Source organism: Enoplosus armatus, chromosome 5 (assembly GCF_043641665.1).
Source record: "Enoplosus armatus isolate fEnoArm2 chromosome 5, fEnoArm2.hap1, whole genome shotgun sequence".
In the NCBI taxonomy this organism is placed as follows: Eukaryota; Metazoa; Chordata; class Actinopteri; order Centrarchiformes; family Enoplosidae; genus Enoplosus; species Enoplosus armatus.
The window spans coordinates 23,564,914-23,586,783 of NC_092184.1; the positions used below are offsets into that span (position 1 = coordinate 23,564,914).

The window sequence follows — 21,870 nt, forward strand, 5'->3', positions numbered from 1 at the left end:
TTCAATCTCTCTCTATAGCTCCCATCTCTCTTTTCTTCTCTCTCTTTCTCTTCCTCTCTTCATCTGCAGGCCATCTGAACCCCCCCCCCCCCCTCCCACTTCTTTTCCCTCACTTTCAATAATTCCAGCATTGCCTCTCTTGCTCGCTCGCTCGCTCGCTCGCCCTAATCCAGCTCTGACCTCAATCCCGTGATGTAACGGATCATGTGATGTGTGGAGAAAGAGAGAGAGAGAGAGAGAGAGAGAGAGAGAGAGAGAGAGAGAGAGAGAGGAGGAGGGGGCGTAAAGTGGGGAAACATGGTCTAATCCCTGATGCTGGAGCCACAGACCAATCACAAACTGATGGGGTGGGTGGGAGGTGGTGGTGGTGGGGAGGGGGGGTCAGGGGGTGCCTCCATTAACTTACAAAATATTAGTCAGACACACACTGATGCATTCACACACATACCAGCACACAGGCACACACACACACACACACACACACACACACACACACACACACACACACACACACCCCTTCTGGAAACAACAAGTCAACATGTTTGTTTCATCTCTTTACATGCCAGCAACAAACACATCAACCAGTCTGTTTATGACGGACAGACACACAAATATTTACTGTCTGCCATTAAATATATATATCTTGCATAATGTGCAAATCCTATGGATCGAGAATCCTCTGGATTTACATAAAAGGGCCCTCACAACACAGTGGCCATTTGGCTGATTGTCTAAATATCGTGAAACTTGACACAGACCCACATAATATACTGTGAATTTTTAAACGTGAGCAACTAACTTATATTATGGAAGCACTTTTCACCAAATATGAGTCGTTATGTATAGGTATATAAGATAAGATAATATCTCATAATTATGATATAGTCTTTAAAAAATACTGAATAATAAACTTAGGTGGTGGATACTTGTTTCAGGTGTCATAAATGAGCCCCCATAAAAATTAACATTAAAAATATATATATGTATGAATTCAGCCGACATGTACTTTGAGTTCTTGTATTAACGCCTCAGTCAGACACACACAATAAGGAAATAACATGTTCACTCTGATATATGACTTGGGACTTTTTCAGTTTCACAGGGCCTTTTCTTCCATTACAGTGTCTGACCTGGGCTCAACATTTAAAGAAATATTTGTTTATTAATATTCTTTTAAGTCTTATTGATAACAAGTGAACAATCAGGGGTAATAAACTGAAATGTTGTGCATGTTGAAACGTGTTTGCTCAGTGTTCACTTGTGTTTCTGCTTGTGCCATGTGTGCCTTGTGTAGTGCCATAACTGGTCGTCAGGGGGCGCTGTAGAGACGCGAGCACAGTGACAGAGAGACAGAGAGAGTTGTTGTTTTTGGTAGCAGTGTGACCAGAGAAGCACATGGCCTGCTAGACACAGGCCAGTACACACACACACCAGGACACACACTGGTACAGCACACACAACTCACAGCCACGAACAGCAAGCGAGACTGAACTTTGGAATGACTTGAAATTAATAGAATAGGTCCAAAAAAAAGAGAGTTTTGTTTATTGTTCCTTGACTGTGATGTTCGAGCTTCTCTTTGCAGAATGGTTTGTGTTCAGAGTTTGACGCTCGAAGGCTGTTTTCATATTTATCTGCTGACGGGGGAAAGTACGAAGTGACGATTTGCATATTAATAGATTCTGAGGGAGAAAGATGATTTTTTAACCAGGTTATCAATAAAGTTTTTATATCAGACAAATTGTTATTCGAAGCAGAGATTTCTAATTTATTTGGGAGAGGAAAATAACAAATAACAGTTTGCCAGTATCTTCATATGTTTAGATTTTGACCCCCTGACACCCCGAGCTGACTGGTCCACGTCTGTGGCCGACCGTCGGTGCTCGTTTTGAAATACAGGAATAAAGACGCCTATTATAGTCGATTATAGTTATTTTCATACTGTCCGTTAGCTGTAGTCTCTGTGGTGTGTTCAGGTGCAACTTTTACCAGAAGACCCAAGACACAAAGCATTTAGTCATTTAGCCTTTTGTTGTCAAGGTTGTGTGTTGTGTTTTGGATTTTTACAGTTTGGTACATTTGCATGAGGTTTCACATTTTGCAACCCCTTTACTCTGGACTGAGCTGTTGGGAGGAATGACGAGCGGGAGGCATGTGTCTATTTCTGTGCTGCACAACACAAAAGATCAACGAATTATTTTAGCACATCGGCTAGCTAGCTTGTTTGCCGAGTGCACTTGCATTTAAGTAGAAACACACACTGTACAAACTGCTGTTGTCCTACAAACCCTGGGCCAGAGACACACACTTTGTGAGAGGGTCACTTGCTAACCCTACAAATAGCTCAAAGTGTTAAGCAACTTTTAGCTTGTTTTGGTTTCCCGAATGCGCGTAAACTGTATGGTTACGTCTTACAATATCCCCAACGTCTCGTCATTACCTGTAATTCGTAAACAGGTAAAACAGATAAAATATATATAACATATAACTGTCAGTGTTTTGTTAATAGCTACACTTCTTGTTAAACTGTGTATGTGGCTCCATTGAACCCTGATGTGCTGCTAGTTGACGACCAGGTTGTGCTAATGGCTAAACATGTTTAATCCCTGGGCGCAATTCCCGACTCCCTCCACGACCCCCGCGGCTCCCCCGCTCACCATGTCTCTTTGTGCACTAGTACACTATGTTAATCTCAGTGGTCTGAACCCACTCACCCCCCCCCCCCCCCCCCCCCCCCAGCCCCAGCCCCTCCCACCATGACTGCAACCCCCACCACCCACACAAAACCTCCATGTCTTTCCCATTTACTGCCAATTATCCCACCTGGACTTTGTCCCTTCACTCCGGAGGGACTGGTGAGGGAAACCCCATCAGTTTACTCAGTGCTGATGTTAACTACACAATTATTTAGCTTTTTATTTGTGGCAACATACCACAACATGGGTGTCACTTTGTGTATTCCTTCCAAAGACATTACCTCATGATATCCTTATTGACTTTGTGTTGGTCTTCCAGGTTTTATCTGCTGTCAACATTTGCCCCTTACTTTAGTCCATATCAATTTACTGTAAGTTCATGACTGCAGTGTTGTTTGGTAGGCAGCCCACACCCTTAAGGCCTCAGTATGCTTCAAACAAAGTGCTTGTCTGATCTTCAAACAGTCCGACAGTCCGACTGAGTTTGACCTTCTCTCGACACAACACCATGAATGCCTGCAAGGAGAGATGGGCAGAAAGTGTGTGCTGTTAAATCCTTATTTGTTTGATTGATTGCGTGTGGCCATTTGGGAAAAGTATAAACACTTTTGCCTTCAGACGTGTTTGATGACACTTTGTATGACTCTAGTTAGTTTCAAACATAACCCGGCCTTGAGATCACAAATCTGATAATCATGACCTCTTAAAATACATTTGGGAAAGTAATGAGGGCCTGAGCTTTTTACAAACTGTACATGATTACTGAGTGCAACACCTTCAATGCCTTCAAGGAGGGACTGTCTGAAACCTTATCCACATTTGTGTGATTCATCCTCCAACCCACCTCTGCTATGTACAACCCCTTCAGGATCAGAATCAGATATATTTTATTGATCCCCGGGGGGGAAAATACACAAGTCTTCAAGCGGCCATTTGGAAGTGGTATACTGTAAACACCACGCTTTTAAATGTGTATGTATGTTTGATAGTAAGACCTTGTTTGTGTGAAGCATACTGAGGCCTTTATAACACAGTTGCCTGCACCTGGAGAATAGTTATGTTCACATTCAACCTGCAGTGGAAGATTTCCAGAAAACTTAGGAAGGTGCATCTTCTTAAACAGCCTTGTAAGTCTACCTGTCTCTGTTCCTCCACCCCAAATGTACTCAGCCACGAAAAGTACTACAACTCCTCATTCCACTGAGGTTTGTTAACCACGACCCCCCATCCACCCACCCACCTTATACTGTACATCTGTGCCTCGCCCTTCTTCCCCTTCTGTCCTTCTCTGCTCCATGTCTATAAGCCCCCTGCCTTCTCAGGACCAGTTGTGTACTAATCTGGGGTCGACCTCTCAACCCACCCCCCTACCCACTCCACCCCCCCCCCACCTTCCCCCAACACACACACACACACACACACACACATCTCTCTCTCTTCCTCAACATCCATCCACCTCTCTCTTCTACCCACACCCCATCTCTCCTCACCCATGCCCCCCCCCCCCACCAATCCCAGCACTGTGTTAATCTGGTGCTGGTCTGACGGTCAGCACTTTGAGCGGCAGACAGACAGATTGGCTTTAATCCCCTGAGTGCCACAGATGGAGCGCCACTATGCAGACCTTGGGGAAGGCAAACGCACAGTTGTACACACACACACAAATACATACACACTGAAACACACATGGACGAAGACATACAATTAGAAAAAAATAACCTTGCACGTACCTCAGATGTATGAACATGTACGGTCCATTATATGCTCAAAAGTAGGGCAGCAAACTGCTAAAAGTGGTGCTGATGAGTGGACATGATGCTGTAAAAGCACACTGTCCTCCATGTTTCTGATGAACAAAGCAGATGTACACATGAGAAACAAGAGGGGCTCATGTTGCAATCACTAAAGTTTGGTTTTCTGGCTGGTGATGATAGCTTTGATAACAGAGGCCCCTTATTTTACTTATTCTGAGCTCCACTTTTAAGTTTGCAAAATGAAAACTCTGTGGAAAAGATATTTCCAGGTTGTCCCCACTAAGCACGACAATGCAATCATCATAATTCATAATTATTCAAGCTTATTTGGAACAATAAAAGCCTGACTCTCCTACTCCCTCATACCGTTTCTCACAGTGTTTGGGTCCAAATCCTGAAAGAAACGGTTCTTTGATATGCTGCAATGTAATCCTGCAGTGAGATTAGCTAAGGGTTAGCTGTTTTTTTTATCTTTAATCCAAAGAATGAAATTATTTCATGTGTAATTATCTGGTTAACTGTGAGAACCCAGTTTTCGCTGCAATCTGGAAAAAATGTACGTTACTGAATACAAACGAGAAGAGAAGAGAAAAGAAGAGATCACATTTTATGAATTATTACATGATTGGCTCGTCGTTTTCATATCAGAACTGTAAACTTTCTCAGATAATATGTAATAAATGAAACACCTTTGCAATAAGATGGATGGTGTGAGGCTGACCCTATTTTATAGTATATTTAGGGTCACAGTATCCATGGTAGATGTAGACATGTAAACTTGATCAAACCCAAAAATACAAGTAAAACCATAAGGATACTCAGAGCTCATAGACAATTCCAGCATCACTACGTCTTGTGTGAAAAAACGACTGAAACAACATTCAATAACTGAGCCTTCTTTCCTCAGAAAGATCAGATTTATTTGACCGATTCTATTTGTGGCTCATTAATATCATTTCAACTATCAATCAGAGGTGACACCAAACTGAACTGTGATTCCCAAAACACTTAACCGGATGGAGACGGAGCTGACCCCTCACCCCGAAGAAGTGATTGTTTGTGTGTGTGTGTGTGTGTGTGTGTCCACACCACTGTGGCTGTGGTGCCCATTCAAAACAACAGGATTAAAGGCTGGTGTTTGATTAGATGTTTGTTTGTCTAAGTGTGTTTCATTGTAATGAGTATAGCTGAGGCCACAGTGACATGGGTGAATATGTGTGTGTGTGTGTGTGTGTGTTTCATTGTAATGAATATGGCTGAGGGCATGGCTTTATCCGTTTTAATCAAGGAAGTAGAAGGATGAAATGAAACACTGATGAGGGGAATGATGTCAACCCAGAAAAGGATATTAATTGTAATGCTGGAGTCTCACATCTGTGTGTTTGTGTGAAAGACGGGTACATTATCCAGAAAGAATAGAAAACCGGATAAAGACGTCTCTTCTAATTAGTGTTGTATCATCAATTCCTGTAACAATTTGACTTAAATTTAGTTTAATGGTCAGACATGTAAATGAAGAAGTGAATCATGTTCCATTAGTAGGATAACAAAGGCGGGAGGTGGAAAATACATTTTAGTTTGTGTGTGTTTAAGGAGGAGAAAAGCGAATCCACTCGTCTAATACAAATAACAACACTGTCCTAATTCACTGTGAGCTAAAGCACAATTCAACGTCAGCAGGACGTCCATTCCTCAGCTTGAAGGAGTTTTTAACCAACACAAACATGGTGTTTTACTGCCATCTAGTGGTAAAACTGGCATCACTGTTAGAGCAGGGCTCATAGGAGTTTTAGGCTACAGAAGATACATTAAGTATTTAAAATTATTTACTGATCTGGGATTCTGGGTCATGTTATGGTAAAGGAACCTAAAAGCAAGAGTGCTCTTTAATTTCATAATATTTTGACTGTCTGGGAGGTTGTTCATGGTGTGTGAACATGTACAGGCTTGTTCCAAACCTCAAAATATTCCAGACTTGCTTAGTGGCTCTATCAGAATGTAAAAGTATGTATTATTCATTGAGTTCCTTTTACACAGAGCTATGGCTTAGTGGCAGCAATGTTTCAGCTTTATTTTGTCGTGCACTGTTTGAATTGAGGAACCATTTTTTATGTACGTGGGTCCAAATGTCCGTTCAAGTCTATTGCTGGTTATTTACCTGATCTTTCTCAATGCCAGAGCCTCAAAAACAAACTGTTTTACAAGGAAATAGTAAAGGAACAGTGTTGTATGGCCTTTTTATTTTCAAAACCATTGTCCAATTGTAACTTTTCTCTTAACTGTAAATATCATATTGTTATAGAACATTATTTGTATTATTATAATAGAAGTAGGCGTGATAAAACAGATGAAAGTACTGAGACGGGATTGTGTGTAACATCCATTTATTACCACCTTATATGACAAATCTGGAAATTACAAACATTGTTTAATTGAAACATCATCCTCAACATTTCAACAACAAAAAAAAGAAAATTAAACTGAGCAAAAAAAATAAAAATTAAGTTAAAAGGGTGACGAGTCAACCTGAGAGACGGTATACAGACGATCAACTGATCCGGAGAAAAAAACCCAGAAGCAACGGGGGGACGTATACAGAAAACATGACCAGTATTGTTTGTCATGTAACACTGATTTACAATACATTTTCACATTTTAATCAGTTATTTTGTTTTTAAAAAAATCATTTTCACACTTTGAGAGCTTTTTGCTTTGGAGAACATTACAAACCTTTGTCATAAAAAGGTTCTTTATTAAAAAATGAGCCACTGCTAAAAAAAAAAAAAGAGGATCTGACACCATACTTGAGCTCTCAAGCTTTGGCTTTAAATTATTAGATGAAACCAATTTGAACACCACAAAAACAGGTGAGGTTAAACTCTTCTGTCAGTTAGGAAAAAGAGTGTCTACAAGAGGATCAAACTTTGGTGCCAAAACAAGTCAGTAGCTTCACATTTCAGTAGAAAAATTTGTTTTTTTTTTGTTCTCTGTAGGTGTTTTAATCTGATTTATCCCCCCATCTCCATGTCATCCACAAATAGTTTGAAGTGAGAAAAAAAAATTCTGTGCATGAGACTTTTTTTTGGAAGGAAAAAAAAAAAAACACCCTAAAATGACGAATGACAGCAATGATCAATATGGTAATCGTAAATCAACTTCTCCAAAGATGCTGATGGATTGTATACAATTTGCTGTGGTGATCAGAGCCAACACTCATGCAGACACATACAGGGACAGAAAATCCAGCCTCGGCCTTCACGACAAGAGACTAACGTTGTCGTCTCTGCACATTTCGGAATGAGGCTGGCAGGGGATAGAAAGCAGAAGAGGAGGACCAGGTAAGTTCTTCTAGCACCCTGCTGCAGAAAAGAGACGAGAGTCCCCCAGCAGACAAATACCCATCCTCTCCTCCTGTCTGTCCCTCCAAAATTTGCATTGTTCTAGTCCTTGTTTTTTCCTTATTCTATCCACAAACCATCCTCTCCCCCACAGAGTCAGGTTAGAAACAGTGCAAAGTAGGAGACGTGTGCTTGAGGAGATCTCATCACCAAAGTGAAGTCGGTACATGCACAAAAAGATAGAACCCTAGAAGTCTGCTGCTGAGAGCACTAAGAAAAACACGACTATACACTTTATCCATAATATAATCAGTTTTCCTCTACACACTACTAACACAGGGAGGGAGGGAGGGAGAGAGGGAACAGGTGAGGGGCAGAGGGATGGAGAGACAGACTGGTGAAGGAAGGGCAGGAAGAGGTGAGAAGGAGGAAGACCAAGAGGAGGAAAAACATTTAAGCGCGCTCCCCGCGGATACGACGTGCCAGCTGGATGTCTTTGGGCATGATGGTGACACGTTTGGCGTGGATGGCGCACAGATTGGTGTCCTCAAACAGACCCACCAGGTAGGCCTCGCTAGCCTCCTGCAGAGAAGGACAACGGGACATGCAATAGTTGTCAATAGAGATAAAATGATAAATTGTTTGATAACTGTATTATGGGCAATTGTCATTAGTTTTTCTTTTTTTTTTTTTTTTTACACTTGATTAACTGATCAGTCAGTAAAGAACACCTGCTTATATGGATATGACATACATTTAGCACATTCTGTACATATATATGCACATTAGTAGTATTTTATAACTCTGCTTTTTCTATGTGTAAATGTGCTGTCATCACTTCACTTAAAAATTGTCCAGCCTTTGCCATATCATATTTCACGTACAGTTAAGTGTACACATGGGATTCACTAATTAACAATCATTAGCCAACTCTGAGTGCATAGTGTGGATTAGATTGTAACACTGACCTGCAGAGCTCCGATGGCTGCACTCTGGAAACGCAGATCGGTCTTGAAGTCCTGGGCGATTTCTCTCACCAGGCGCTGGAAGGGCAGCTTGCGGATCAGCAGCTCAGTGGACTTCTGATAACGACGGATCTCACGCAGAGCCACGGTGCCAGGCCTTCACAATATGTTAAAATAAAATGTCATTGTGTGCATAAGATATAGGAAGAATAACTTTTTTATATCAACTACATTAAAAGTCAAACTACACAAAGCAGGACACATGATTTTGTTATACTCTTTTACGTTCTAATAACATTTAAATGTTTTTTTCCTATATAATTTTATCCCTACATGGTTAAGGATTTCTGTCAAGCCTAAAACACTTTCTTACCTGTAACGATGGGGCTTCTTGACACCACCAGTGGAAGGGGCGCTCTTGCGAGCAGCCTTTGTGGCCAGCTGTTTACGTGGGGCTTTGCCTCCAGTGGACTTACGGGCAGTTTGCTTGGTACGGGCCATGGCTACTAAAGATCACCTGAAGAAGATAAGGATAAAGATTTCAGCGGTATTGGTTTAGTATGCGCAAGACATTTCATCATCAAGACTTCCCCTTTTAAGTCTTCTGATTTATTGCACTCTCTTTACTCTGCTTACTAAGAAAAATGCTTTAATTGCAACATTAATGCAAACACAGAAGCAGACAGAAAGTAAAATATTGCGTCCGTTACTGTATTTTGATGATCTGATACTTCTACACTCGAGGTGAAAACCACTGTTGTGTAAGACGCTTCCTAAATAGTGATTATTAACCCTCTCAGAGGCTCTTGTGTTTTAAAATATAAAAGATACGTATTATATTACACAGGATTTTAAATTGGAACAGGCAACTTGAATTAAGTTAACTTTTTGGGGAAGTAAACATACAAGACATTCCCTATCGCAATCAGCCGGACAAATATCAATCAAAGATGAACGGCGACACTATTGGCTGGCAGACAAATACGTCTCTGGAAATATCACGTATGAGCCAATCAGCAAACAGAGTCTTTAAACTAGGCGGACCCTACAGCTGCCTTCCACTGTTGCTGGGCCCGCCTACCCCGCTCTGATGATGGCGGCGGTTTGATGCGCAAACGGGATAAAGACCCAGGGCAGAAGAGCAACGGAGTAGCACATAAACAACTTCAATTTTACAAATATCCGCTGTTCCAGCGTAGCGGAAAACGAGAGAACAACACAGAAGACATTTCAAGGAACTCATAGATACTAATAGGAGAGCTGAACGGTCCCTAACGGCTGCGTAGAACCGAGCTAAACCGGCGCATAATTTGAAACAGAATTTCCCCTCATCTGAACGGCTGCAGTAAAGACTGCATTTCACTGTCGTTTCGACAGCCGTGTTTGTTATTTTGCCACACGACAAAATAAAAGGTTTTTCACTGTTAAATGTGCTTACAAATAATAAAAAAATCAACTTAAAAATACAAAGTTCATTCACAAACACGGTGAGATATTTCGAGAGGCTTACCTAGGGAAAAAGTGAGTATAAGTCGTGAGAAATGTTTCGCTTGTCTCTATTTTCTTCTTCGTATCCACAATGGGAAGCAGCGTCCAGCGGGAAAATGGCCGCCGCGTCAATCATCTGTCCCACAATGCAACAGTGTTCACAACAATTCAGTGGTCACTTTCAAGAGTTTGACACACGCCGGTCAACGCGGTGTAATTAGTTTGACTGCGTTTTATTAAAAGGCCTATTTATAGAACAAGTCGGTGCTTTAAATTCTGACCAGTTTGACGGGAATTGCAGATGTGCTGCTGCTGTGTAGCCGTTCAATATGAACGTGACTATTCGGATAAAACCGAAAGTTTGACATTTGGCGTTGAAAAGTTAGTCGTACATTTTAGTGGTTGTTCAAAAGCGGTTTGAATGCGTTGTAATGGATAACAATGATGTGACAACTGCTAAAAGTATGTTTAGAAGTGACTTTTTAAAATAAAAACTCAGGAAAACACACGAAAGCGATGAATCTTCAAAGATGATTGTTTGCTGACCTGTATGTTGTTTTTTTAGATACCCAACTTATTTATCAGTAATGTCCACAGAAAAGTCAAGTTGTTTTGGATTTAATTTACAATAAAGAGGGTTTCAGTGAAAGTATGGCCTTTTATTTTATTTAAATATCCAAATCAGCCCAAATACTCAGGTGCATTACACAATTGAAACTTCTTTTTTTAGTAAGTATATGTTTATTATAAGGATGCACGATAACCGAAATTTACTATATGTATGCGTAAGAATGTGAATTAGGGCTGAAACTAACTTATTCTTTTGTTTACTTGTGAGAAATGTCCATCATCGGTGACCTCAAATTGTTCAAAACTCAAAGAAATTCAGTTTACGAACACAACGACAAACAGAAAATCCTCAAAACTGGGATTAGGGACTGTTTTACGCATTTGCTTGGAAAATTATAATAGATTATCGAAGTAGTTGCAGATTAATTAGTCCATCAGCTAACCGTTTCAGCCCACATAGGAATAGTATTATATCTTATTTAACCACAAGAATCTGTTTATTATGTTTGTATGTGAATTTCCGGAGTACAAATATTTTGCTTTTAAAAATGACTGAAAACATAAATCAAAGACACAGTAGAAAAAAAATTAGGTTACCATATCAACCTGAGAGAGGAACAAAAAGTCAAAACATTACCTGGACATAATAACGTGGCTGAAAATCAAAGTATGATCAACATAGGTCTGCTACATATATGCCGCTTGTAATCTGCCAAAAATGCAGTGTCATCTTAGCACAATGACGTTTCTAATTGACAACCAGAATCAAACTTTTGTATTTTGATACATTAAACAGTAACAGTAGAAATACACCATTATTGTAAAAAAAGAAAAATCACTACTTTTACAACAAATTTATAATAAAAAGAAAAGGGAAAAAAAAATCAGAAGACCCATTATATCAATGTATATGTCCGTCTGAAGATGAAAATGTCTCAACCTTAATGCTATTTCCTATGCTCAATTAAGATCACACACTATTCTTGGCCTCGCAAAAACACCTTATTCATATGTTCATACAGATAGGGCATCCCTTTGAACTAGCTAATAAGAAGTGAGGAGTGTAACTGTGATTCAAAGTTTCAGACATACATGAAGATATCTCTAAGGAAACTCTGCTACTAGTAGCACCAAAGAAGACATGATCACACATTTTACGGTTATCACAATCATATGATATATATAGAACCTCAAACCAAACTACTAACTAAGTATAGAGGAAGGAAAGGGATAGAAAGAGTGGTGAAGGGACAAGAGGACAGCAGATAACAAATCAGAAAACATTTTAAGCGCGCTCCCCGCGGATACGACGTGCCAGCTGGATGTCTTTGGGCATGATGGTGACACGTTTGGCGTGGATGGCGCACAGGTTGGTGTCCTCAAACAGACCCACCAGGTAGGCCTCGCTAGCCTCCTGCAGATTGCAGAGTCAAAACATTGGTGTTTAGTTGAAGTGATGATAAATGTTATTAGGTTGATAATTTTCTGTGGTGAGTGCTGCTGACCTGCAGAGCTCCGATGGCTGCACTCTGGAAACGCAGATCGGTCTTGAAGTCCTGGGCGATTTCTCTCACCAGGCGCTGGAAGGGCAGCTTGCGGATCAGCAGCTCAGTGGACTTCTGATAACGACGGATCTCACGCAGAGCCACGGTGCCAGGCCTGGAGGGGAGAGGCAAAACTAAACATAAGCAAAATTTGGGTGCAGCTGGATTTGCCTGCTTTTGCAAAAAGCTTAAGTTATGTTATCCTTCTTGGATTTCAACAGAACACATTACTGTTCAGAATCAGAATCAGAAATACTTTATTGATCCCTGGGGGGGGGGGTTAGACTTTCATCTTGTTCACCTGTTTCATCTTCACCTCACACTTCTGCATATTGTTGGTAACTCCAGTCTCAGTCAGTTTACTACTAGTAGGAGTCTGAGAGAGACCATGGGATATGATATCAGCTCCAGTCAACAGTCCAAATGCACAATACACATAGATTACTGTGTTCTGTGACAAAGTTTGCCAATAGAGTTGACAGCATTAGTAAGAGATATAAAATATGTCCCCAAAGAGTTTCCTGGGGCCTGGAGGGAAACTACTGAATCCACCTGTAAGTCAGTTGAGTTGTACTTTACATCCACATATGCAACAAGGGGCATAAAACTGTAGCGTTTACCTGTCCAACACAAACAGAAGAACTATGTGAGCTCTCACCTGTAACGATGGGGCTTCTTGACACCACCAGTGGAAGGGGCGCTCTTACGAGCCGCCTTTGTGGCCAGCTGTTTACGTGGGGCTTTGCCTCCAGTGGACTTACGGGCAGTCTGCTTGGTACGGGCCATGGCTACTTAATATCACCTGAGGGCACAAAACGAAGTTTGCTTTGGAGAAGTGACTACACAGCACTTTTAGGCACATGTTCAACAGAATCAGGGTACAGGATGTGAAGGATAAAAATGTAATTTCTCAATTGTGTTTCATTGAATTTAGAACTTTACATCAGCACGACAGACTCAACTCTTCAGTGAGTCTGAGTTTTACAAATAAATCGGCATTGGAAGCGTCATTTTTTTTCAAACTATATCCCAGGCAGCTTATGCAATGACTGTAGTAGAAAGGACAGCGAAGGAATCGAATCATAGCACAGCTCTTTATCGTGTGAACCAATCACTTTCTTTATATGAGCCAGTGGGGCGGGATGTTGTGAACCTTTCGACCAATCACAGCAAGATGATTGCCCAAAAAACCCCGCCCCTTGCGCATAGACTCTGGGTTCGTTCGTTTCTTCACAGTGTCCTCCCCGGTCGCGTACAAGCCTTGTTTTTTTATTCAGAATAAGCTATTTTGAAGGAAACCAGGCGACCCCGCCCACACCGGCTGCCCGGAGTCCGCAAACCAGCGCACCTAAAGATGATGGCTGGCTGCTGGCTAGAAGAATGTAAACGGGAAGGAAAAATCGTTGTAGCAAACGATGAGGGTGATGATAAAAACGACGGAAGAATAGAAAAACCGCGGCATGAAAGTGGAATATAGTTTTTGAAAATGACACTAGACATGTCAGGGGATCAATTGATGAACAATATTTTGTCAGATGACCCCTCACTTTAGGCGCATTTCCGAGTCAAATTCGACCAGATCACAAATGCCTTTTAGGTCCCCGACTCCCCGAGCAGGCAGATAATAGCTCGACTGCTCTGCGTTTTCTTTTTCACCGAAAATAAACGAAAAAACACGTCCATCCGAGAACTAACACCACATTAAATGATAGATTAGAGTTTTATTGAAATGGTGATACTTACCTTTGAAAACTTAGTGAAAGATTGCAGCTTCAAAATGGGAATTTATTCTTGAGTCTCTAAAGCGTTGTTCTCGCAATAAAATGAAGGGACCAAAAAAAAGGAAAAAGAACATAGGAAAGCAACAGGAGACACGTTTCCCATGATGCATTTGGGAAAAACATATTACATACATGCAGCCACATGATAAACAATTGTATGACCGCATCCACGGGCAATGTCGTGCAACAAGTTTTTCTCAATCTTGATTATTGACAGTTTTGTTAGTTTAGGTGATTATTGTTGGTGTTTTATTAAATGTGTTTTACCTGGAAATTAAAAAAAAGGAAACTGAAGCACTCTCAACATAGGAGAGAGAATATAAAGTGACTGACATTTAGTCTTTCAGACTTTTAATGCTATATTTACACATTTAATTTTATTTATTATCTAATGTATGTAAAAAATAGAATTTAAAACCGACATAATAATTCTCTGCATTGTTCTGAATATCACACAAAACTATGTAAATATACCCACTTTGCTGAAAATAAAAATAATTATCGTATCCCTATAAATTATGATACAATGAGAAAAAAACAAATTTAAACTTTTATTTATATGGAGGCAGCTTTTGTAGCAGTTACACTGTCAGTCCTGCAGGTGGCGCCGACACCGTCACTGCGTCGCTCTCCAGCACAAAAGAAGAAGGAACGCGTTTCTCTTCTCCAACATGGCGGCGGCCAGGAGGTTGAAACGCGTGGCGTCTTCACAGCCAGGTTTTTTAAATTTTAAGTCCACTTCAGACCCTGCAGACTTGCTCAGCAGTCGGAGAAAACGTGTGAACAAGAATAAGAAGAAGAACTGGAACAAACACAGCGACATAAATGATATAGACGCGTTTTTACAAGACGTCAGGCACCAGGAGAGGACCACAGGGTGAGTTGAGTTAGCCGTAAGCTACCGACGCTAACGTTGAACGAAAACTCAAAAAAGTGTCCACCACGAGGTTTTCCTGTGATGCAGGATATTTTGTGGATGTTTTGCCGGTTTACGTCCAGTTGTTTGACGTCGCCTCCCTCACATACGCGCACGTGTATCAGCGATATTTAAAACGTCGCTTGTGTTTATTTTCGGTAGTTTGGTCAGTCCTGTTTGTTATGACATTTTGTTAATATTTTCGAAAAGATGTCGTTCTCGGTGACGGAGACGGTGTCACAGGAGCAATGTGAAATCAGAGGGTTCAAGTTGCTAAACAACAAGTCCAGTCCACTAACGTAGTGCCGAGGCTGAGGGCCAGTGTCCAGACAGTGCTGGTGATGTTTCTCATGAACCCCCAAAATGTGTCATTCATGTTTATTAAGTAGGACTATCAGTACAACTGTTGAAATTATTATTCAATTATTTGACTGATAGCGTTAATGGGCAACAATATTGACCAATCAAACCTTTTTTAATAAAGTAAAAATGAAAAACGTTTGCTTCTTCCACATCAGAGGTAGCATTTTAATATCTTGGGGTTTTGGACTATTGGCCGGACGAAACAAGCTATTTGAAGACGTCACCTTGGTCTCTTGGAACTTGTGATGATTTGTCTGACGTTTTGTACAGTAAATGGTTAATCACAAATTACTCAACAGATTAGTTGCTCATGAAAATAACTTTTAGTTGCAGATAAAACATTGTGAAAAAGCAGCGTCTTCAGTTGTGAGTCTAAATTGTGACATGATGTGATCTGTATGTATTTCAGGGGTCTGCTGTCTGAGAAGTCAGATGACAGTTTGTTCTTTTTGGATGTTGGACAACCAAAGAAAGCTGAACAGAAAGGTAAATATCTAATTACACAACCTTGTGTAAATACATATGTATGTAAACGTGTGCCTGGATCTAAATAATCTGTTTCTCTGTGAAGAAGCAGATCCTGTCGAGGGGAAGAAGAGGAAAGGGAAGGCGTCGCGTCCTCTGAGGATAGACCTGATCCTGCAGCACGACTCCCTCGTCCCACCACCTAAAGAGTCAGTATCCACGGCAGCCCTTTGTGCTTTATCCTTCAGCAAAAGTGTTATTTTCGAGTATGTGTGAATCAGACAGTTCCGTATGTGTTAAGCTGATTTAAAGCGAGTAGTAACTGTGAAGTCAGTGGACGTTTATTTTTTGAACCACAGCCCTACATGCTTGTATTTAAATAAGTCATAGCTGGATATGCCAGTCATTCATTTATGTGCCAAATGTATTGGAGTAACAGGGTTTTATAGTAAGCAGACCACTTCCATCACAGATGAAGTGTTTGTGGGCAAGATGACCTCTGACCTGACTGGAGGAGGAGGTTCGGAACCTCGTGTTTATTTATCTGTTAACTCAGAAGATTTTATTTTAAATATATTGGAAAATCAGCCTATGCATTAGTTTATTTGAATGTTTGAGTGTGTCCAGTGATGATCTCATCCTTGCGCTCCCAGTATTTCCTTCATGGGAATGTGAAGACAACACATAGGAGCTCAGGAGACTGTTGTGTAAATGGTGTCCCGGGATCTGAGGATATGCAAACACGCATCAGTCATACAGGCCTAAACATCTAGTGTTTATGCTTCGACTCCTCTCCATCATTTCCTCCTAACTCGCATAATCAAATCTTGTACCTTTCTTCCCCCCCCAGTGTTCTGGCCTTTCAGCAACCTAATGCCAGGAAACTGCGCCGCATCGCCCAGAAGGCAGAGCAGCTGGCAGCCAAAGGCGTGGTGCCACGGAGTCAGAAACGGCTGCTGAACAGACGGCCGGTCGACAGGACGGTCAAGAAGGCTGTGACGGAGGCCAACAACAACCCAGACAGAGAATATTACGACATATGGGGACAAGAGAGTGAGTTTGGGTGCTGTGTGTCTGTCCAGTGATGATCTCATCCTTGCGCTCCCAGTATTTCCTTTTGTGGGAATGTGAAGACAACACACAGGAGCTCAGGCGACCGTTGTGTGAACGGTCATCTGGGATCTGAGGATACACATGTGGAAGTAAAAGTATAGAGTTCATGTTAAGATTCAAATGCTAAAATAGGGATGTTGGTCATGAATAGATTAAATATCCATTACAATCTGGTAAGAACACATTCATCTAAAATGTGCATCACTTGCACCTCGGGTCCATCCATGTGGGAGTTACAGGCTAAACCTGAGGTGCCCAATCAGAGCCTGAGATATGGGCACGATGCAAGTGGATGCATATTTAAAGAGTTCTTCAGCTAAACTAAGACTCTTGCGTCTGCCAGCTGGTGGTGATCAGGGGGATCCAAAAGAGAAGGCCACCAGGGTTTTATTTTATTTTCTGAATTGGTGGATGTTTATTTGGAGTGCCCATTGCGATACACAAGGCCTGATGTACTCATGTGAAATGAAAAATTTAGGTCACCACAACTTAAATATGCATTTCCCTCCTACAAGTTGAGGAGCCCAATCTTTCTGGCAGCTGTACAAACTGAAAACTTAATGTGACTTCTGCACTAACATTTGCTGCCAAGTCCTGATCAGCTCTCTTGAGCACACTTTAACGCTCATGTTTGAAACCATTTTTTTTTCTTTTTAATGTAGTCAAAGATGCAGCCGACCCCTGGTACCTTCAGCAGACGGGCAAGAAGCGCGTCAAGGTGAGAATGTTTTATTGTGACAGGTTGAAAAAGTACAGTGTGCTTTAATCCAACGAGCTGCCAGCGGGGGGCTGATGTTTTCTGTTGTATGTGTGGCGGTTTGAGTTTGGCTGAAGTGGCTGCATCACTTGTTTTGTCAGCGTCCAGAGAAGTTGAATGAGAAGCCGTCTGTGCTTCCTGCCGTGGAGGTGATCGCTCCTGGAGGATCCTACAACCCAGACTTCTTCTCCCATCAGGTGAGTCCCGACACTACAGCCCACAGACTTACCCATGACAAGGAAAATATACATTGAACAATTCATCGTTACTCATTAACAAGTGATGCTAAAGCTTGTACAACCTTCTTATGACCTAATTTTTTGAGTTTATCCAGTACAAAAGCAGTTAATCAATGCAGATTTATGTTATTATTCATAGTCTTGTTGTAATGACCTGCTCTGACTGTTGATCTCTCCCCTCTCCCCCCTCCCTCCCTCCCTCCCTCTCTCTGTGAACCCAGGCCTTGCTGCAGGAGGCCCATGAGGTGGAGGTCAAGAAACAAAAGGAGGAAGACAAAATAGCGAAACAGCTTGCTGTCAACAGAGAAGACACAGCAACCGAGGTACAGAGGATTATTCCAGCTCGTCCGTTGTCTTTTGGTTTGTTCTTAACGATGTTTGGATCTTTGATTTTTATCTAACGTGTGTCTGTGCGTTCTGCAGGAGACGATCTTTAGAGAGCAGGTCGAAGGCCTGGTAGACGAGGAGAACGAAGAAGAAGCGGCTCCTAATGAGGAAGAGGGGGACGGGGCAGTGGGAGCCATCGTAATGGCAGAAAAGAAGACTGAGAGACAGAGGAAGAGAGAGAGGGCAGACAAAATTAAGGTACATACACAATTCATACTTGACCCATTTTAGAGACAAGTTGAGTTTCTATTCATAGAAATCACTTTTATCTCTTCTAGAAAATCTCGTATTTCTACAAATATAATGAAGAGTTTTGATAAAGTGACTCTTGAAACTGAACAGTGCAAGATTTATTCATCAGGTTAATCAATATTACCTTTTTATTCATATCAGATTTTATGCCAGGAGCATAAGATGTTGTGTTTATGACTCCTGAAGTGGAAAGTTGGAACTTGAAGAGAAGCATGTGAAGAGTTTCTTTAAATTTTGTTTGTCACATGTGAGAGTAAATTACATTTTTGGACAGAACAATTTGAAGACATTTCACTGTTTTCAATCAAGAAAACACGTATTTATGAATAATGAGAATAATCACTGGTTACAACTCTATTTTAAGGAACATTTAAACTTTTCAGAGACCATTTTGGAATTGCAGAGCTTGCGTTTTTGTATTCTTTAAGAGCAAAATGTTTGATAACCTCCTTGTAGCAAAATGCTTTTCATTATTTAGATGGATTCCCAAACTAGTAAACCATTCAAAATAAACAATGTTGTAACTTGTGAGTGTCAATTGTAATGGCTTCCAGCAAGTGCTCTCAAAACGTTGACATATTGTCGTTGCTCCACTGACAATCTAACAATCCCCTTTCTTCCTCTTCCCATCCCAGGAGCAGCGGCGGCTGGCCAGCAGGCGGAAGACGGGCCAGCACCAGCAGCTCTTCCAGCTTCGCTCCATAAAGGCCTCCATCAAACAGCAGGACCAGAAAACCAAGGCCAACCAGATGCAACGCAAGGCCAAGCAGGAGGCCCAGAAAGCTCAACCCAGACGCCTCGGCAAACTCAAGTACACACCTGACACGCTCCTCACACCTGCGTCCACATGTTAAAGGGCTACTCCTGTGATTAAGTGTTGCACTTTCTTAAAGCTGGAGGACTCGCACGAGATGGGTTTAAAAAATGGTCAAAGACTTTTAGTACGAGTAAAGCTCCAGAAATACCTACATTCCCTACCCTCCCTGCCTAAATGTCCACTTCTTTCAAAAGCCACACCTTCAGTTTATAACGCAAGCTTTCTTTCTGAAGCCCAAGATAAGCCTGATGACATTTCTCAGATTTTACAGCTCCCTTTACAGCGTAAAGCATTATCCAACTGTACCGGCACCATGCTGCTGCTCACAGGCTGAACGGTGCTCCTCAATCTGGTGGTGTCCCTTTCACGCTGTAAAACCCACGTGACGTGCCTGTTTTTATTCCCAGGATTATCTTTAATATCTGCTGGGGAAATAAAACCAGCTTCTATGTCTCTAGCTTAGCTGCGGTTTAAGGTTTAGGACCTGTGTAAACCCGTGTTGTCCAGAATAAAAAATCTCATGGTCTGTTAAACTTCATTTCTGTGTCCTCAGAAGCTTAAGTTTAAATAGTTTGGTCTAAATCCAGCTGTGTCCTGTAGAAATCACTTAAACGCCACTAGAGGTCGTCAGATCTGAGGTTTAACTTCTGCACCTACTGCAGGTGTTGATTAAGAGAGGAAGGTCTTCAGTGTGTCAGAATATGATGATATAGAAGCAGCAGCAAGTTGAGCAAGGGTCATGTATTTCGAGCGGTCAACACAAAACAATTCGAGAAGTAACCTTATAACTTATAACAGTATTTGGTTGTCAGAGCTGAGGGGCCTTGGTGCTGAATAAATCAATAAAAAAAATATATATATATATATAAATCACAAATTATAATGGAGCCAAACCACGGAAGGCTTTAAAAGTAACATCACAAATTTTAAACTGAACTCTACGGGGAGCTGATATAATATAAACAGAAATATGTAAGCCTGTTGGGAATAAGAGACAGGATTTGGGATAAAATGTAATTTTCCAGGAGTACGTCTCAGTTTGATGTTGTGCTAATGTTATTTAAACATTTATATTTTTTAAATAATTGACTCAAAAGTTTAGCGTCCAAACTGTTTGTGATTTGTCTTTCACACTAAGTGTGTTCATTGTCAACAATGTTTTTCTTAGAATAATGAATGAATGATGAGACCGTACGCAAGTTTTACAGATTGCAGATCAGTATGTAGATGGACCTCCTTTTATTTATGTTGTAAACATGCCGGTCCTTATTTGCAGGTTCCAGGCTCAGGACCTGGAGGTTCAGTTGAGCGACGAGCTGGCCGGCTCCCTGCGACGACTCAAGGTACTGCTCACCGACTGTTCCGATGTTTGCTTGCTCATCCACTTTGACCTTCGCCAGGGAGGACACAGAGTCTTTATCTGTAATGAGTTTTGCTTCATTTAGTTGGTGTTTTATCTTCAGCACTCTGTATTGTCTTATTCTAAGCTTTATCCTATTCTGTAATACTGTGACGACCCACTTTGCCCCACAGGGATCATTAGTTTCATATGATCTAATTGCCAGTGGAACATTCCCAGCTCTCCTCTCTTATCTCCCGCCATTATGTCTCTGAATAGTTCTTAAATCCGCCTTTGTGGTGTGAATGGGATTTTATAATTTGGGTGGGAATTGAGTCAAAAGCAGAGTGACATGTGTCTCACGTGGATTTGTCTGGCCCTGTCTCTCCCGTCTCACGCAATGCCGCAACTCTGCAGCCAGAGGGCAGCGTCCTCAAGGACCGCTTCAAGAGTCTGCAGAAGAGGAACCTGATTGAACCAAGAGAAAGAGCCAAGTAAGGACTTCAGCCTCTTGCGTAACAGCTCATCAAAGGCTCGCAGTGATGTACAGATTCAGGTGTATATTGATTTTTTTTTAAATGTGCTTTTCTACCCCCCGTCTCTTAGGTTCAAGAGGAGACATAAGGTGAAGTACGTGGAGAAGAGGGCTTTTAGAGAGATCACTTAGCGCCGACCCACGGACCACAGGAGCTGAACACCAGAGCAGCATTTAAAACCACAAACTCACCATAATGGAAGTGTGTAAATACAACTTAATGACTGTTGAGGGCCTGTTTGACCCTTTCAGACGATTACTGCCAACAAATGAATATGTCACATCAATGATATAAACTGAAATGAAAAGTGTTGGGCATCGGTGCTGTGTATTTCCTGTACTCTGTGTGTGTCTCTCTTGCATGTTTGATATCGCTCTCATATTCATATAATGTCGTTTCAGTGTGCATTATGTAACAGGTCCCCGATCAGGAGAAGGTTTTCTAAGGGTTTATAGTATACAGCGGAGGCCAAGTGTCAGTGTGTCACTACTCTGCTCGTACATGAGTAAAGACTCGCAGCTTAGGTTAATAACAGGGTCAGAGCCGCATG

General features: G+C 41.4%; 3 protein-coding genes across 4 annotated transcripts; 1 reads left to right on the plus strand and 2 right to left on the minus strand.

Moving 5' to 3' along the window:
• Positions 1-6,817: 6,817 nt before the first annotated feature.
• On the minus strand, positions 6,818-10,378 carry LOC139285241 (histone H3.3A). Its single transcript, XM_070905763.1, has 4 exons — positions 10,264-10,378; positions 9,127-9,270; positions 8,757-8,910; positions 6,818-8,370 (listed from the first exon to the last, which is right to left on the minus strand). Exons 2-4 carry the CDS (start codon positions 9,252-9,254, stop codon positions 8,242-8,244), a joined length of 411 nt encoding a protein of 136 aa, XP_070761864.1. The 5' UTR covers positions 9,255-9,270; positions 10,264-10,378; the 3' UTR covers positions 6,818-8,241.
• Positions 10,379-10,885: 507 nt separating this feature from the next.
• On the minus strand, positions 10,886-14,203 carry LOC139285289 (histone H3.3A). The gene is made up of 4 exons (XM_070905828.1): positions 14,099-14,203; positions 13,014-13,157; positions 12,317-12,470; positions 10,886-12,225 (listed from the first exon to the last, which is right to left on the minus strand). Exons 2-4 carry the CDS (start codon positions 13,139-13,141, stop codon positions 12,097-12,099), a joined length of 411 nt encoding a protein of 136 aa, XP_070761929.1. The 5' UTR covers positions 13,142-13,157; positions 14,099-14,203; the 3' UTR covers positions 10,886-12,096.
• A 589-nt stretch (positions 14,204-14,792) lies between these two features.
• nop53 (NOP53 ribosome biogenesis factor) lies at positions 14,793-21,637 on the plus strand. Of its 2 annotated transcripts, none has more exons than XM_070905894.1 (12): positions 14,793-15,013; positions 15,825-15,901; positions 15,987-16,089; positions 16,731-16,933; positions 17,656-17,711; positions 17,852-17,947; positions 18,211-18,312; positions 18,413-18,574; positions 19,264-19,439; positions 20,722-20,788; positions 21,202-21,278; positions 21,391-21,637. In XM_070905894.1, the coding sequence occupies exons 1-12, from the start codon at positions 14,808-14,810 to the stop codon at positions 21,449-21,451; spliced, it is 1,386 nt and encodes a 461-aa protein (XP_070761995.1). In that variant the 5' UTR covers positions 14,793-14,807; the 3' UTR covers positions 21,452-21,637. The 2 variants fall into 2 exon arrangements, with proteins under 2 accessions (XP_070761995.1, XP_070761996.1); XM_070905895.1 differs by having other exon boundaries at positions 14,808-15,013; positions 15,825-15,927; positions 16,010-16,089.
• The last annotated feature ends 233 nt before the right edge of the window (positions 21,638-21,870 follow it).

Bases quoted from the DNA above. Each gene is read 5' to 3' on its own strand.
- LOC139285289 (XM_070905828.1), bottom strand. From the start codon at position 13,141: ATGGCCCGTACCAAGCAGACTGCCCGTAAGTCCACTGGAGGCAAAGCC. The intron at 12,471-13,013 runs GTGAGAGCTCAC...TCTCCCCTCCAG, and splicing joins AAGAAGCCCCATCGTTACAG to GCCTGGCACCGTGGCTCTGC. The intron at 12,226-12,316 runs GTCAGCAGCACT...TGCAATCTGCAG, and splicing joins CAGCCATCGGAGCTCTGCAG to GAGGCTAGCGAGGCCTACCT.
- nop53 (XM_070905895.1), top strand. From the start codon at position 14,808: ATGGCGGCGGCCAGGAGGTTGAAACGCGTGGCGTCTTCACAGCCAGGT. The intron at 19,440-20,721 runs GTACACACCTGA...CCTTATTTGCAG, and splicing joins AGACGCCTCGGCAAACTCAA to GTTCCAGGCTCAGGACCTGG. The intron at 21,279-21,390 runs GTAAGGACTTCA...CCCGTCTCTTAG, and splicing joins GAACCAAGAGAAAGAGCCAA to GTTCAAGAGGAGACATAAGG.
- LOC139285241 (XM_070905763.1), bottom strand. From the start codon at position 9,254: ATGGCCCGTACCAAGCAAACTGCCCGTAAGTCCACTGGAGGCAAAGCC. The intron at 8,911-9,126 runs GTAAGAAAGTGT...CATATTGTGAAG, and splicing joins AAGAAGCCCCATCGTTACAG to GCCTGGCACCGTGGCTCTGC. The intron at 8,371-8,756 runs GTCAGTGTTACA...CCTTCTCTGCAG, and splicing joins CAGCCATCGGAGCTCTGCAG to GAGGCTAGCGAGGCCTACCT.